The sequence below is a fragment of the Adiantum capillus-veneris genome, chromosome 6, assembly GCF_014529385.1.
Source record: "Adiantum capillus-veneris isolate H3 chromosome 6, ASM1452938v2, whole genome shotgun sequence".
Taxonomy (NCBI): domain Eukaryota; kingdom Viridiplantae; phylum Streptophyta; class Polypodiopsida; order Polypodiales; family Pteridaceae; genus Adiantum; species Adiantum capillus-veneris.
Genome location: NC_140936.1, coordinates 41300146 through 41317511, shown reverse-complemented (window position 1 = coordinate 41317511; position 17366 = coordinate 41300146). Strand labels below are relative to the sequence as shown.

The following is a 17366-nucleotide window of genomic DNA, read 5'->3' as shown; positions in this document are numbered from 1 at the left end:
TAGCCATTCTGTAGCACGAGGACATGTCACATTGTTTTCCTCCTCAAATATGTTTTGCACTAGGTTGTGTGATCAACAACCAAGACTCCTTGCTCCCTCTGATTGTGACAACACGTAATACCCTCTCTCTCTCTCTCTCTCTCTCTCTCTCTCTCTCTCTCTCTCTCTCTCGTTCCATGAGAAATAAGAGAAAATTGAATACGGTTGATTTGGAGAATAAATACACATGCATTTCATTTTTATAAATTTGTCAATGCCGTGAAATTGGATCATGTTACAGACAGCTATAGAGGTAATTAGTCATCATATATGCAATTCTGTTTTAAAAATTTGTCAATGCCCTCTGTACTTCATTTACTTTAGTGCTAGATGCTTGATGTCAATCTATGTATGCCATTTTAGGTTCTACAACAATGCCAAGACTAGTTTTTACCTTGATTATCTAAGAGCGATTTGCAAAATGGAGAAAGGAGAAGCATGCCACTTGGCATTGGTTGATTGGAGACAAAACGGTAGCAGGCAGCGGCTAAATTTAGCACGAGCTTCATGCAAAAAAAACAAAGATGTCTGCTTTCGACGCACCAAAGAAGGCAGAGGACGAGCGATATGGGAAAGTGGGAGAGCTTGCGGGGGGTGGACAGAAGGCTCTACGTTGTTTTCAGCGCTTGCTGTCCGGAATGGCGTCTCTTGGAATGGAAGCCCTCCTTCTCTTGTCAAGCTAGTTCGCAACATAGCATCCGCCTCAAAGCATTCGCCGAAGGATCTTTCAAGAGGTGGGCACCCAAATTCCCAGCCTGGAGGTGGGTTCCCAAAGTGCGAAATGGGTCCATGAGTGGGCACATTCACCTGCTCATGGACCCATATCGCACATCAGAAATCCTCAAAAAACGAATGGTTTTGTGAGTTTCGGTCGGTATTGCTGGAGGACAGCTTGGGAAACATCAAAAAGACCTACGGCACCTCTTTCGCATATTGGAGGATTGCGAAAGCTTTTAGTGTAACATGTGCACACTCCCACCTTCCTATCGGCATATCGGCAATTGTTCTTGGAGGCCATTTTGTGGCACATGCCTAGACGCATGCTGTTTCTATCCATCATCATTGGCATTATCAATAGTGCACACAATTTTTGACCTATGTGGGTTAGTTACAAGATCTGTGTACTAGTGGATCCTCTTCATGCCAGCCATATTGACAGCTCCTTTTGCAAGCATGTTTGGGGGCTACTTTTGGCGGGCGTGGTTACAACTTGTGTACCACACTTTGGAGTTTGCAGGCGCCGCTTTTATCAAGTGGGGACAATGGGCTGCCACCCGGCCAGATTTGTTTCTGAAGGATCTTTGCGCAAAGCTGGAAAAGCTGCATTCAAATGCACCAGCCCACAAGTTTTCCTTTACAATGAAGTCAATAGAACGAGGATTTGGCAATGAGATCTTCATGGACTTTGAGGAGAAGCCAGTTGCATCTGGAAGCATAGCACAAGTTTACAAGGCAGCTCCCCAAGATGGGGTCGCGTTTGGTAGGCAAAAGGGGCCTATGACTGTGGCTGTCAAAGTGCGACACCCAGGTGTTACTGATGTAATTCGACGAGACTTTATTATCATGAATTGGATTGCTAATTTGTCAACCTTAGTACCAGGGTTGAGGTGGCTAAGGTTAGACGAGAGTGTGCGCCAGTTTGCGGCTTTTATGTTCACGCAAGTTGATTTAGCCAGAGAAGCAACACATTTGAGTAGGTTTTCATATAATTTTAGGAGTTGGAGAGATGTATCTTTCCCAAGACCAGTTTATCCGTTAGTGCATCCGGCAGTTCTTGTTGAGTCCGTTGAGCAAGGAGAGAGTGTTTCAAATTACATTGAGCTTTCTGACAACAATCAGGTGAGTCGTAAGCTCGCATACATTGGCACAAATACCATTCTGAAGATGCTTTTGGTGGATAACTTCATTCATGCAGACATGCACCCTGGCAACATTCTGGTGTGTACAAAAAAGGAAACGGAGAAAAAGATAAGGCAAAAAAAGTCTAGACCTCAGTTGGTCTTTTTAGATGTGGGTTTGACAGCTGAGCTCTCTCAAAAGGATCGTGGCAACCTTTTAGAGTTTTTCAAAGCGGTGGTGTTGAGAGATGGCCGAAAATCAGCTCAATGTGCGCTTGGATTCTCTAGTAAACAGTCATGTCCGAATCCGTATGCTTTTATTAAGCAGCAGGAGACATCTTTCAAGTTTTGGGGTTCTAAAGAGGCAAAGGTTATTCATCCAGGAGAGTGCATGCAAGATGTTTTAGAGCAAGTGAGAATACACAGAGTTAACATTGATGGTGATGTTTGCACAGTGATGGTCACCATGATGGTTCTAGAAGGGTGGTAGCGCAAGCGTGATCCTGATTTCAATATGATGCACTCTTCAAAAGCTTCTCCTAAAACAGGACATGGCAGAATCTCTTGCATATACCATAAATGTAGTAATGGCTCCTTAGTTTCATCCCCATTGTTGTGCTATTACTGCAATCTCATGGGTTCAAGCAAAGCAATAAAGCAAAATTTTTGTTATATGTCAGGGTTGCGGCTATTTTATCGAAAAGGTGGAGGCATGTGAAGTCTCAGGAAGATGGGACGATGGTGGTGTACACACTGCATTGGAAATTTTGTTCTAAGAGAGACACTAATGTACATGGTACAATGGAAATTTTGTGAGTTAATTCGTAATACTAGAACATGCAGGGTGACTGACTGCCAGTTGCGGCTTTGTTTCGTATGAGAAGTCGGAGCACCTGCAACAAAAGCTTCGACAAATTACCTAAGATGGCCATATCCCTTTCTTGTCAAAGATCCTGCTATGGGCACCAGTGTGGTGGATACGTTGGTAGACCTGCTCTCAGGCCCCATTCGGCCGCCGATGCTCCTCCAGATGAGGGCCTTGGCTACCACCCGGAGGTCAGTCACCAGTTGTACAGAGAGGAAGGTATCCTTTCATGGATGGACAATGGAGGTGGGCCATTGGAGATAGACCAAGGATTTAGCAGGTTGCAGAAGCTATGCTGCAAGTTGCATTCTATTGTAGCAGGACGTGAGGCAGGTGCTATAGGGACGGCAATCAACATCTATGCAAGCAGTGCATTGGTGGCTTTGCTGTGCGATGGTCGAAAGGAGGAGCTGGTCAGAAAATCAAGACAATATTAGCAATCATAGTGAAGAGCTGGACAAACCCTGTAGAAGACACAAATTGCGGCAAGAGGTGGTTAGGGTCGTTGCCTTGGTCTTTTGGACCCCCGACTTGGAAATGTTGGAGAGGCTCCGAAAGGCAGAAAAATTCATGCTGATATTGCCGGTCAGGTGTTGTTCAAAAAGATGTTGTGCTTGGAAATGCCGTAGTGTGGACTCTTGGAATGCATTGATTGCAAGATTTGCCCCACAGGGGCAGGGCCAGGAAGCTCTAGTTTATTTTCAGCAGATGCTAAGCGATGGACTCTCTCCCATTGTAGGATTTGCTCCATAGGGCGGGACCAAAAAGCTCTAGGCTGTTTTCAGCAGATGTGAAGCGAGGGCCTCTCCCCAAAACTTCACGAGGAGCTTCCTATCGAGAGTGTGGACTCTTGGAATGCAATAATTGTAGGATTTTTCCCACAGGGTAGGGCCAAAAACCTCCAGTCTGTTTTTAGCAGATGCAAAACAAGAGCCTCTCTCCTGATTCCAGGATTTTCCCCACATGGATAGGACTAGAAAGCTCTAGTCTTTTGTGGAAGCTACAAAGCGAGGGCCTCTCTCAAGATGCAATCACCTACGCATGTATCTTGGAGGCATGTGGCTCTATGCAGGATGCTCGAAAGTTCTAGATGAGCTCCCTGCCCGGGATGTTGTCTCTTGGAGTGTGTTGATTGTTGGATATGCCCAACATGGCTGTGACAAGGAAGCTCTCGACTGTTTTCACTAGATGCAAAGCAAAAAGGGCCCCTCTGCAAATGGAATCACCTATGTATGCACCTTGTGGGCCTTTATCTATTTGTATCATATGTGAATCGAATACGACGTCTCTCCATATATAATCTCCTATGCAGTGCAAGACATCAACTTGGGAAAGTTTATTCATGATGAGGTCGCTAATCAGGGGATTTTAATGAAACATGTGTGCTCAGAGGTGCTTTGGTTGGTATGTATACTGAATCTAGCACTCTCACAAAAGCTCAAAATGTTTTGGATCAGCTTCTTACATAGAAAGTGGTCTCTTATAATGTGTTGGTTGTGGTTGCTACAAAGGGAAGTAGGAATGTCAACAGCCATTAGGAAATCGGCTGAGCAGTGAGGGTGAGGACAAGGCTCCACGCAACATGAACATGGCTTAAACACACGAAGTCGAAGGACAGGCTGCATCTTGAAGGCTTGTGACCTTACGCAAGATGTTGACATGGTTGAGAAAATTCATGATAACATTGTTTGTCAGAGGCTATTGGAGAAAGATGTGCTTGCTAGTGCTTTGGTTGATATGTACGCCAAATGTGGTGTGGTCATGAAAGGACGAGAAGTTCTTCATGGGCTTCTTCTTTGAAATGTAGTCACTTGGATGTGTTGATTGCATTTGTACATGAAGATTACAAGGTTTGAAGAATTTTGTTTCGCCAACTGTGGGATACACTACGACATGGCAATGTGGAATTACACGTGTCTTCATAAAACATCGGTAAAAATTTCTTCCTTGTACAATTGAGTATTTTTATAAATTAAGAAGTCCCTCCAACACTAGAAGAGAAGCATAAGTCCCCCTTCAACATTGGAGGGGATAAAAGTGGCGGGGGAAGGGCACATTCCCTACGGTTTTATTATAAATGTGGAGAACGGTGCCAACTCCACACCATACATACATATGATTTTTTTTTAATAAAAAAAATGGGCACAAGCATCGCAATGCACGAAATTCACCTCTCCATCTTTATTATATTGTGTTAATTTTCAACTCCATTCATCTTTTAGTGCAAAATCTCATTTGTGATGCGAGGTCGTAGAGCTTCTGGTGAAAGCTTCGAGGAGATATGCTAACGAGCCATCAACACAAACTATGCCATGAGGTAAGAGCCACACCATTATCACTTTTTGAGCTTATGTTCATGTGCCTAAACAACTGCGACAGAAGTTAGAGCCAAAGTCACACAAATGTATTTTCATTGGATATGGTGGAGATGGAGAGATGGGATATTGTCTCTGGCACCCGGAATCTTGTCGAGTCATCCGTAGTTACGATGTGATCATCAATAAGTCGAAGATGCATAAACAACCTATCAAGGAAATAGAAATTCAGAGAGTCACTTTTGAGGATGTTGCCTCAGAGACAGTGAAATCAACTCAGCGGGATAGTGATGTACCTTTCACTAGCAATGCTCCAGAGGGAGCGGATAGCAATGGTCAAGCAGTGAGATGGTCTACTAGAGTCTCTCGTCCACCTACGTGTTTTGAGCCAGGTCTTGATTACATCATGTTGACCGACTGCGGTGAGCCAAGCTGCTACCAAGAAGCCATGATGGCGGATGATGTTGTGAAGTGGGAGCAGGCTATGCAATTTGAGTATAACTCGATTCTGGATAATGACACATGGGACTTGGTAGAACTACCAACTGATGCAAAAGCTTTACCTTGGAAATGGGTTTTCAAGAAGAAATATACCTCAGGTGATCCAAATCCAAAGTACAAGGCTAGACTTGTAGCCAAACAGCAAAAGGGAGTCAATTTTGATGAAATCTTCTCGCCTCTGGTCAGATGACAATGCTTAGAACCGTACTTGGTCTTGTAGCGATTGAGGACATGGAACTTGTCCAAATGGATGTGAAGATAGCATTTCTTCACGGGGATCTTGATGAGGATGTTTATATGCAGCAGCCTGAAGGGTTTGTTTAGGAGAACGCATTTCATGAGGAGCTAGTATGTAAGCTAAAAAAGGCACTTTATGGCTTAAAGCAGGGTTTGAGACAGTGGTATCATAAATTTGATGCATGTATGAGGTCTCAAGGATATAAAAGGAGTGAAGAGGATCATTGCTTGTACACAAGAAAGCTAGACGATGGCTCGATGATCATTCTAGTTTTGTATATTGATGACATGCTTATAGCTGGGAAATCCATTGTGGAAATTGCCAACTTGAAGAAAACACTTAGCAATAATTTTTCAATGAAAGATTTGGGGGATGCTACACAGTTTCTTGACATGTGAATCAAACGAGATCACAAACGTTGTATTCTTGAGTTATCTCAGGAAACATACATTGAGAAAGTTTTGCAGCGTTTCAATATGCAGGGGGAGAAACCATTGAGTACCCTAGTGCAGGCATTCTTGAAACTCAGCAAGGAAGATGCACCCAAATCTGATGCTGAGCAAGCTGAAATGGCTAAGATACCATATTCTTTGGTAGTGGGCAGTCTCATGTATGCTATGGTGGCCACAAGACCAGACATTACTTTTTCAATGGGAGTGGTGAGCCGATATATGGCGAATCCTGGCAGCAAGCATTGGGAAGCAGTGAAGCACATTCTTAGGTACCTCAAAGGTACAGTCGACAGGTGTTTACGCTTTGGGAATAATGATGCATCCATCACGGGTTATGCGAATGCAGACTATGCAGGTTGTGTCGACAATAGGAGATCGGCATCTGGCTATGTTTTCATATTTGCTGGAGCAACAGTATCTTGGAGGTCGTGTCTTCAAGATTGTACGTTGTCTTCCACTACGGAAGCAGAGTACGTTGCATTGTCGGATGCAAGTAAAGAGGCTGTATGGTTATCGCGCTTGGTCAGAAATCTTGGCATTGATGACACTCAGTGATATATTGTGATAGTCATAGTGCTCTTGCATTGGCAAGGAATTCCGTGTTTCACTCCAAATCGAAACACATTGAAGTCAGGTATCATCTAGTGAGAGATTTCTTGGCCAAAAAGCTCATTGATTTGGTCAAGGTACACATTGACAACAACCCAACAGATGCTTTGACAAAAGGCTTAGCTTTGGAGCGGTTTACACATTGCAGTGAGTTGATGGGTTAGGTTGAGGCCACTAGATTGCGTCATGGTTGTACATACCAAGTCACTTGGGCTGCATTGGCCTTCAAGTGGGAGTTTGTTGGGATTTAGGTCAACTGGCCGGACATCCCACTTACTACTAACCCATCTACTAACTTAACCATGTATACACTCATTCTTTAATACAATAGAATAAGGAGCTGCAAATAGGATAACATTGCTGCTCCACCCAAAGAAGGTCTCTCTCTCTCTCTCTCTCTCTCTCTCTCTCTCTCTCTCTCTCTCTCTCTCTCTCTCTCTCTCTCTCTCTCTCTCTCTCTCTCTCTCTCTGCTCTCGCACTTGCACTTGCACATGCTTCCTGTGGCGGCATGCCAGCTGGGATTCATGCCAACTTGCCGGACATCCCACTTACTACTCACCCATCTACTAACTTAACCATGTATACACTCATTCTTTAATACTATAGAATGAGGAGCTACAACAGGATAACGTTGTTGTGCACTCCACCCAAAGCAGGTTTCTCTCTCTCTCTCTCTCTCTCTCTCTCTCTCTCTCTCTCTCTCTCTCTCTCTCTCTCTCTTTGCACTCGCACACGCTTCCCGCGGCACCTTCATGGATCTCAATAAACGTAATCCTCACAACTCCTTATTCGATTAGGCATAAAGAATAAGGTTAATGATGGGTTAGTTATGGATCTTAATTGCCATTTGCCCTTGCTTTTGCTTGGCCGGCCTTGGAACGGTCTCTTTCCCCTTTCATTTGTCCTCGAGCTCTCTCTCCATGCTTACCATCCACGGAACCCTCCCCATTTGCTAGCAATAGCGAGGTCGCTATTGGGGGGGGGGGGGGGGGGGGGGGGGGGGGGGGTGTTCCCTTCAAAAGGTTTGGGGACCTAAGGCCATGAGAACTGCCCCCCTAATGGCACCTGCCATGTCAACAGTCAACCTCACGGGCGCATTGCAACATCGATGCCGCTTCCAACTCATGCAGGCACGCCTGCGCCGTCGCTCCTTCTAGCTAAAACGCTGACGGGAGCAAAGCGAACCCCGAACCCCGACGGCCTCTAAAACGTCGGAGGCCGAATGACAAGCCTCGAGCCTATCACGGTAAAGTGAACAGGGGGTACCACCTAGCTTTGAGCGGCTAGGACGCAAACAACACACCACCATAACAAAGTTTTCATCCAAGAGAGATGAATGCTTGGGAGTAATGGTGAAGAGGAAGGGGAATGAGATCAAGTTAGAGAGAGAGAGAGAGAGAGAGAGAGAGAGAGAGAGAGAGAGAGAGAGAGAGAGAGAGAGAGAGAGAGAGAGAGAGTATAGCGGCTTAGTACTTAGGCACCACAGAAGGATGGCGAATCTGCACACCCTTCACACATACACAAGCTCACTCCAAACACAAGACTAGGTGGCGATTCCGCACACCTCACATGGGCAAAACATTGCAAGAAACATACTCACAAAACCTCAAGATTTATTTAGAGAATAAGGCGATGAAATGGGGAGCATAGGGTAGGGGAAAGAGAAGGGAGAGCGTGGTAGAGCACATGGCAGATAGGTGGGAGCTGATGGCGAAGACTCGCACAAGGGTTATGGCCATCATTCTTCATTTAGCTGCCCTTCATCTTCCATAGCCCAAGGGTGTAGAGGTCATGCTCAAGTCGAGCATGGTGACTGCGGTGATGGTGATGGTGTGTGTGTGTGTGTGTGTGTGTGTGTGTGGGCACACACAGTGCATAGTGTACTCTTTGGTGATGTTGTGTGTGTATTAGTGTGATGGTGACCCCTCTTTAAATAGGGGAGGAGGGGGGAGAAATTCTAGAATTTAGAGATGAAGAAATCATTATCTACACAGGCCCTGTGATTGTGGGCCCCACTTGTCTGGCTGTGTGTATAAGCGTCAGAACAGTAGTCTCATGAGAGAGAGACTAAGAGAGAGAGATGGGTTGATGAAAAAAGTGAGAGGTTACATGGAGAATAAAGTAATTACAAGATGGGAGAGAGGGGAGTGTTTTCAGAGGTGAATCTGTGTGCAGATGTGTGTGAACACAAGAAAAATCAGGTAACCACCGGGTGGGGATGGGTCTGTGGGCACCTTTTTCAGTGAAATTGAGTGTGTGTGAGTGTGGGGGAGGTTATCTGGTTATAGGACAGGAGACATGGCGCCCTTTAGAGAGAGAGGTGGATATTTGGGTCATGGGATATGATAGGAGAGAGAAAAGGGGGGTGGGGTATACTGTTTTGGAAGATAGGAGAGGTGGCATGTGAATTAGGGTGCATTATTGGTAAGGACAGGCGGTAGGGTAGCTTGAGGGGAGAGAGAAAGGAGAAAGGACAAGGGGAAGAGAGACGGGGTTGACCTTTTGAGTGGTGGAGAGGAAAAGGGACACACGGTGGGGCAACAATGAAGAAAAAGGAGGCAGGGTGGGGATGGGCTGCCCCGCAGGCACGAGGTGGCCTATTTTACCTTTCTCACTTATTTACATACTCATACTTTATTTTTTTCTTACTTTTCCAATGCCTTTTATCACTCCCTCCCTAAGAGGGGGTTTCCATGGGGTGGGGAAGAGAGAAGAGGGGTATGGGAGCCTGGCTTGTGAAAAGCCCCCATCATTAGCCCTCCCCTTTTGGCTAGAGGCATTCATGTCTCTAGCTCATCTGTTTGATCATTATCGTCGGAGGTGGCGGCTGATGGTGTGTCCTCATCTGGAATGTCAATTTGTGGAGCCTGGTCAAATCGAAGAAAATAAGGTTTAAGTCGCCAACCATTTACCCTGGTTTTATGAACTTTTCCATCAGCCTCCATAAGCTGGTAGCTTCCATTGGCATACTATTTCCTGACGATGAAAGGGCCTTCCCATCGGAGTAGGAGTTTCTTATCCTTGCGCGTGTCGAAGCGATTGTCGTAGCGAAGCACCAACATTCCTTTCTTCAATTCTTTTTGCCGGAGATGCTGGTTAAAGCTAAGCCATCTATGCTCTGCTTGTGCCGCATAATAATTTATTGCTTCTTCTCTGTCCAGCTGCAGCCTTTCCAAGTCGATGATGTGATCTCTGAAATGCATGTTGGGCTGTTGAAGTTGGCTTGTCATTAATCTGAGACTTTGTAGTTGCACTTCAATGGGCAAGATTGCTTCCTTACCAAATACTAAATGATATGGTGTGAATCCCAAGGATGTACGGAATGAAGTTCTGTAGGCCCATAAAGCTGGTAGTAGGTACTTATCCCAGTCTCCAGGATGATTGTTTACCTGCTTGGTAATAATTTTAGAAACCATTCCATTTACCTTTTCAACTAGGCCATTACATTGAGGGTAATATGGTGAAGAGTGCCTCCTTGTAATGCCCAGTTTCTGCATTAATTCTCCTACCAAGTCTGCTCTGAAACCTGGCCCTCTATCAGAGATGATCTCTAAAGATGTGCCAAACCTACATCATATGTGCTCGTAGATAAATTTAGCTACCTCTACCACTGTGATTCTAGTGGTGGCTGTAGCCTCTGCCCATCTAGTCATGTAGTCGACCCCCATGATAATGTAGAATTTTCCTGAGTTGGCCCTAGGTAATGTCCCAATGGCATCGATACCCCATTTTTCAAATGGGCCATATGAGAGAATAGGTGTCTGTGGTTCAGGCATAAGTGACCTAGTGCTGGCCTTTTGACACAACTTACACGTTTTGAACCAGTGGTGTACATCACGGTTGAGGCTAGGCCATATGAATCTTGCTTGCAAGATTTTCCTACTTGTTATTTCTAGGGCAAAGTGACCACCACAAACCCCGTCGTGACAGCTGGCAATTACTCCCGTGATTTCCTGAGAGAGAGGGACCTTCCTGAGTATTTGGTACTTACCCTTACAGTACAAACCGTCATTGATGAGTCGATACCTTGTGGCCTTCCGCGTCATCCATTGCTTCTGTCCCTTTGTTAAATCTGATGGGCATTCCCCTGTTTCCAAAAAATGCATGATGTCAGGCAAGGCGTCACTGCCTTGAAATAGAGGGAGCTTTAGCTTTATTGCTCCAACCACCACTTCCTGTAGTCTTTCACTTGCTAGGGCATCTGCTTCTTGGTTTTGAGCCCTTGGAATATGGTGTATTTGAACTTCTTCAAACTTACCCAACAAGGTTTTTACACCACTTAAGTGAGTCCTTAAACTAGGATTCTTGCATGTCCATGCTCCATTTACTTGCCTTACCAGAAGTAGAGCATCCCCAAATACATTAAGGCGTTGAACACCTTGTGAGATGCACCATTGTAGACCCTTGGTTAGTGCTGCATACTCAGCTTCATTGTTAGAATGTGAATCTAACAATTGGCCCAACGAAAATACCTTTGTCCCTTTGTCATCAATGACCACTATGCCTGCAGCTACTTTGTCGAACGCTCGCTTGTAGTCTCCATCAAAGTAGAGAGAGTATGCTCCTTCTACCATCGGTGGTACCGGAGGTAATTAGACTTCTCCTCCCTTAGATTGCTTCTCCTTCCTTTCAACGACTTGGTAGGTCATGAGTCCCCCCAAAATTGCCCTTGTCGTGCTTTCTACCTGTACCGTGTAGTCAAACCCTTGCAGACGAACTAGCCATTTAGTAATCCTAGCAGACACATCCACGTGTTGTACAACATAGGGAAACATTTCATCCGTGGTTAGAATCACAAATTGCTTAGGCAACAAATATGACCTAAACTTTGTAGTTGCGAATCTAAGAGCTAGGACTAAGTGTTCCACATGGGTGAAACCTTTCTCTCTTGCTGTCATCATTCGACTAGAGAAGTAGATTGGCCTCATGAAAGATGTCGTCGTATCCTTTTGGAGTAGCACAACCGCCAATGATCATCACTAACACTTGAGGTGACATAGAATTTTTCATCCCACTTAGGTGGTGAGATAGTTGGCAGGGTGGCTAAGACATCCTTTACCTTGTTGTAGTGATGTTCGCTTTCCTCGTCCCAAGTAAAAGTTGATCTTTGAGTGAGTTGTTGCAGTGGTAGAACAAGTTGTGATAGTAGATGTATGAATCTACTTAAGTACCTCACCTTTTGTAGAAAAGAGACCAGTTGACGTGTGGTCGTTGGTGAAGGTAGGGCTGTGAGTGAGGACACCTTACTTGGGTCGGCGTTGATACCTTTTGCTGAAATTTCATGGCCTAGTAGAATGACTTTACTCTCCCCAATGTGGCATTTATCCACATTTAATTGCCCACCTAGGCTCTGCAACCTGGCCAAACCTTCAGTTAACTTTTCTAAATGTGAAATACGGGAGCTATATATACAAAAATCATCAATGAACAGTCTTATGGATGTTCCAAAGAACGGTTGAAAAAGATATGTGACATATCTTTGGAATGTGACAGGTGCATTTGTGAGACCAAATGGCATAACCCTGTATGCAAAACAACCCCATGGCGTGATAAAAGTGGTTTTTAGCTGATCTTCCAAGGCTATGCGTATTTGAAAGTATCCAGAATAACCATCACAGACGGTTTAGAATTCAAAACCCGCTACTTCATTCAGAATTTCATCCAAGAAAGGGAGAGGAAAGTGGTCTCTCTTTGTAGCTGCATTTAGTGGTTTGTAGTCAGCACAGACCCAACACTTACCATTCTGTTTAGGCGTCACCACTACAGGTGACACCCATTCTGAGTTTTTTACAGGATAGATGAATCCCGCCTCCAGCAGTTTCCTTACCTCGGCCAAGAGTGCCTTTTCTTGTATGACCCCCAGTCATCGTAGCTTTTGCACAACTGGTTTTACCCCTTCCTTCAGCTTAATATGATGTTCCATCACTGTAATGCCTGTGATTCTTTCATAGTTGTCAATGAACAGGTTAGGAAATCCCATCAACATTTGCAAAAAACTATCTTTCTCCTCAAGTGTTAATTCCGTAGACGACATACCCTTCAACCTACTTACTCCTAAGCCAGGTGATTTTCTCTTCTCTTCATTGGGTTGCCCTTTTGGTGATGGATCACTAGTTGTGCTTACCCTTTGCAGATCCTTCATAATGATACCCATCACATCAATGGAACTGTCACTTTCGTCGGTGGATGTGGTCTCCTCCTCAGAAGTGGAAGATTCGCTAGTGGTTTCATCTGCCGATGTTTCTAGATTCATTTGCTTCTGCTTGCCAATCCTCATGTCGTAGTAGATTGTCTCCCCTTTCTTACCAGTCATGCGTAGAATGCCAGTACCCCAGTCTTGTTTTGCCTTCATGGCCATCAACCATGGCCTTCCCAAGATTAGTGGATAGCCCTCCCCCTTAGTAGGCATTACAAAAACATATACCTCTACCTCAGTGTTGAAAGCTTTTATTTTCACGGTACTTACCACACCCACACACTTTACTTTTGTGTTGTTTGACATCTTTGCCTTGCATGGATAAGGCCTATCAACCTCGAGCCCTAATCGAAGCATCATAGCTTTGCTCATTACACAGATTTGTGCACCTCATCAATGTAGGTGTTTCCAACCCTCTTTCCTTTTATGTTTACGTCGTCAATTGGAAGTATGTCGTCCATGTTGCAAACCCGAAATTGCTCCGGATACCTTTGTTTTGGAGCTTCTTGTACTTACCATTTTGGACCATTGTCGCCTTACTTTAGGTGCAAGATGTAGCAGTTGTGGCCATGTAATCTTTGGTCCTTGCTCTGCCACATCCAATGTTAGATCATAGGGCTTAGAACTTTCCCCTAGCTGGAAGTCGGTGATGCCCAATTTCCGTCATGGCCTGGATGGCCTCTTGCTAGTCTCTCCTCTCATGCTTATCTCATCATCTGATTGTGTAGCTTTCTCCCTCCTAGCTCTTTTCACAGTCATAGCTTCAAGTGGTTCTAAAAAGGTTACCTTCTCCTTACCCTTGTCCCTCTCCTTTGCTCTCGGTGGATCCACTACTACGGCTTTTCCTTTCTCTTCTAGCCTTATGATGTTTACAGGGCGTTCAAGTGGTGGTGTTGGTGGAAGAGGTGGGATGGATGCTTGTGGTGGTGTCTGGGGTGGACGTAGAATTTGTGTTGGTGGGGCTGGTGCTCGAGGTGGGGAACCACCTTGTTTCATATGCTTTCTCCTTCTCTCCCTTTTGCACTTTTTGGGGGGGGGGGGGGGGGTGCAACAGCTACATCGCTATTGCCCCTAGGCTTCTCCTTATTTTTTAATCTTTTCCTATTTAATTTTTACCCCTTTGGGTGGGCTATCTTGCATTGCACCATTGGCCTAACTTTGAATCTCTCTATCTGACTCCTCCTGCCACTTCTCTCTTCTTTTCTCTCTCCTGCTTCCCCTTGGTCTAGCTTCCACCTTGCTCGGCCTTGTTTTAGCTTGTCCTTACTCCTTTGGTCTCCCCTTTTGATCCCGGCTCTAACCTGCCCATTTGCCCTTGCTTTTGCTTGGCTCTTTCCCCTTTCATTTGTCCTCGAGCTCTCTCTCCATGCTTACCATCCGCGGAACCCTCCCCTTTTGCTAGCAATAGCGAGGTCGCTATTTGGGGGGGGGGGGGGGGGGGGGGGGGGTTCCCTTCAAAGGTTTGGGGCCCTTAGGCCGTGGGAACTGCCCCCCTAATGGCACCTACCATGTCAGCAGTCAACCTCACGGGCGCATCGCACCATCGATGCCGCCTCCAACTCATGCGGGCACACCTGCACCATCGCTCCTTCTAGCCAAAACGCTGACGGGAGCAAAGCGAACCCCGAACCCCGACGGCCTCTAAAACGCCGGGGACCGAATGACAAGCCTCGAGCCTATCACGATAAAGCGAACATGGGGCACCACCTAGCTTTGAGCGGCTAGGACGCAAACAACACACCACCATAACAAAGTTTTCATCCAAGAGAGATGGATGCTTGGGAGTAATGGTGAAGAGGAAGGAGAATGAGATCAAGTTAGAGAAAGAGAGAGAGAGAGAGAGAGAGAGAGAGAGAGAGAGAGAGAGATTATAGAGGCTTAGTACTTAGGCACCACAGAAGGATGGCGAATCCGCACACCCTTCACACATACACAAGCTCACTCCAAACAAGACTAGGTGGCGATTCCGCACACCTCACATGGGCAAAACATTGCAAGAAACATACTCACAAAACCTCAAGCTTTATTTAGAGAATAAGGCGATGAAATGGGGAGCATAGGGTAGGGGAAAGAGCAGGGAGAGAGTGGTAGAGCACATGGCGGATGTTAGGAAATAAGACGTAGCTAAATAGATAATTGAGTAGATTACTTAATGGAGAGATACAGATTTATATACACAAGATTATAGAGTAGAGAGAGAGAGAGAGAGAGAGTACACACGATATACATGGTTCACCCAATGTGGGCTACGTCCACGAGACAGCAGCCACTCAATGGCTTTAGTACTTCAAAACAAGAAGTAGTTTACAAAGGGATTATACCCTTAATGGAGCTCCCGCCTTGCTTCACTCTCACCACCTCACACTCACCTTGTTGCATCAACTTCACACTATGAAATGTGTGTAGAAATGGCCTCCTTTTATAGGCCAAAAGGGCTACCCTCTCTTATGAGAGACAGCCATGTGTAGCCGTCCTTGTGCGAATAAGTCCAAATCGGACCCTCCAATCCGCCCATGTGTGGCCGCCCTTGAGAAGACAAGTCCGCTTTTGAATTCGGCCACCGGCCATTGACTTCCGACCACCGGCCATTGACTTCCGACCATCGGCCATTGACTACCGTCCAACTGACCGGCTGTTTTCCGACCACTTTCCGGCCGCCGTCCGGCCATAATATTCCGGCAAAAAAGAATATTCCGGCAAAAAAAAGTCTGGGGGGCCTCCGCCCCCGAGGCCTTTAAAGTTGCCCCTAATTCTTGTCCGTGAAAATTTTGGTTTCCGGTGAGTGATTTTCCTTCACGCACGATGGCTTCTCCTCATAATGGGGGCCTTACAAATGTGCGCTTTTACCACATAAAAATTACAAGGGTAAATCAAGCTCCATACTTAACAATCTCCCACTTGGAGACTGATCTCCAAACCAAACCTGTGACTGCTTTCCATTCTGGCTTCTTATCCTTGAATGCCGATTGAAGATGAGCAAAAGCTCAACTTCTCCTTGTTGACCACCTTTGTAAACATGTCTGCAGGATTTTCACTTGTATGCACCTTTACTAGCTTTAGTTGTCCCTCTTCCAAAAGAGTGCGTATGAAGTGATATCTCACCTCAATGTGCTTTGTCCTTGAATGAAAGGCTAAGTTATTCGCAAGATGGATAGCGCTTTGGCTATCACTGTACAAGACACAATTGTCTTGTTTGAATCCAAGCTCTTCTAAGAATCTGTGAAGCCACAAAATTTCTTTGCTTGCCTCCATCATTGCTACATACTCTGCTTCCGTGGTAGAAAGTGAAACCACTTTCTGCAGCTTTGAAGCCCAGCTTACTGCTGTGCCTCCAACCGTGAACACATAGCCAGTAGTGCTCCTTCGAGTATCTTTGTCACCTGCCATATCTGCATCAACATACCCTTCTAGAAAAATATCAGTTCCTCCAAAATACAAAGCATTTGTTGTTGTCCCTTTTAGATACCTAAGTATCCACTTCACAGCTTGCCAATGCTCTTTACCTCGGTTTTCTATGAACCTACTCACAACTCCCACTGCATGTGCAATGTCTGGCCTTGTCCAGACCATAGCATACATTAGAGAACCTACCGCTGCAGAATATGGAACTTTAGACATATAGGCTATCTCCTCTTGTGTCTTTGGACACATATCCTTCGTTAGTTTAAAATGACCAGCCAAAGGTGTAGAAACTGGTTTTGCATTTTGCATTGCAAACCTTTCTAGTACCTTCTTGATGTAATCTTCTTGAGATAACTTCAAGTACCATTGTCTTGATGCTTGCTTTAAACCATACAAGCTCTTCTTTAATCTGCAAACCATTTTCTCCTTACCTTTTACTTCATACCCCTTTGGTTGAAGCATGTAGATTTCCTCCTCTAAGTCACCGTGAGGGAATGCCGTATTTACATCCATTTGCTCGAGATTTAGATCATGAGCATCCACAAGGCTTAAGACAAGCCTAATTGAGTTCATTTTTACAACAGGAGAAAATATTTCATTGAAGTCAATACCTTTTTTTTGAGAAAAACCTTTTACCACAAGCCTAGACTTGTACCTTTTCTTCCCACCTTCTTCTTCCTTTAGCTTGTACACCCATTTGTTTTGAAGTGCCCGCTTACCTTTAGGCAACTCAACCAACTCCCATGTTTGGTTGCGATGTAGTGAGTCCATCTCCACTTGCATGCTCTTCGTCCATTCTTCTTTGGATTCATGTTGCATAGCTTCTTCATATGATTCCGGCTCTCCAGAATCTGAGATCAAGAGATGGTTGAAGGAAGGAACAAACCTTTCTGGAGGTCTACTTGCTCTT

General features: G+C 45.2%; 1 protein-coding gene across 1 annotated transcript; it reads left to right on the top strand.

The window, feature by feature from the left end:
• Window positions 1–1179: 1179 nt before the first annotated feature.
• On the top strand, window positions 1180–2367 carry LOC147455399 (uncharacterized). Its single transcript, XM_086515250.1, has one exon. It carries the CDS (start codon window positions 1180–1182, stop codon window positions 2365–2367), a length of 1188 nt encoding a protein of 395 aa, XP_086371376.1.
• Window positions 2368–17366: the final 14999 nt, after the last annotated feature.

Bases quoted from the DNA above. Each gene is read 5' to 3' on its own strand.
- LOC147455399 (XM_086515250.1), top strand. From the start codon at position 1,180: ATGCCAGCCATATTGACAGCTCCTTTTGCAAGCATGTTTGGGGGCTAC.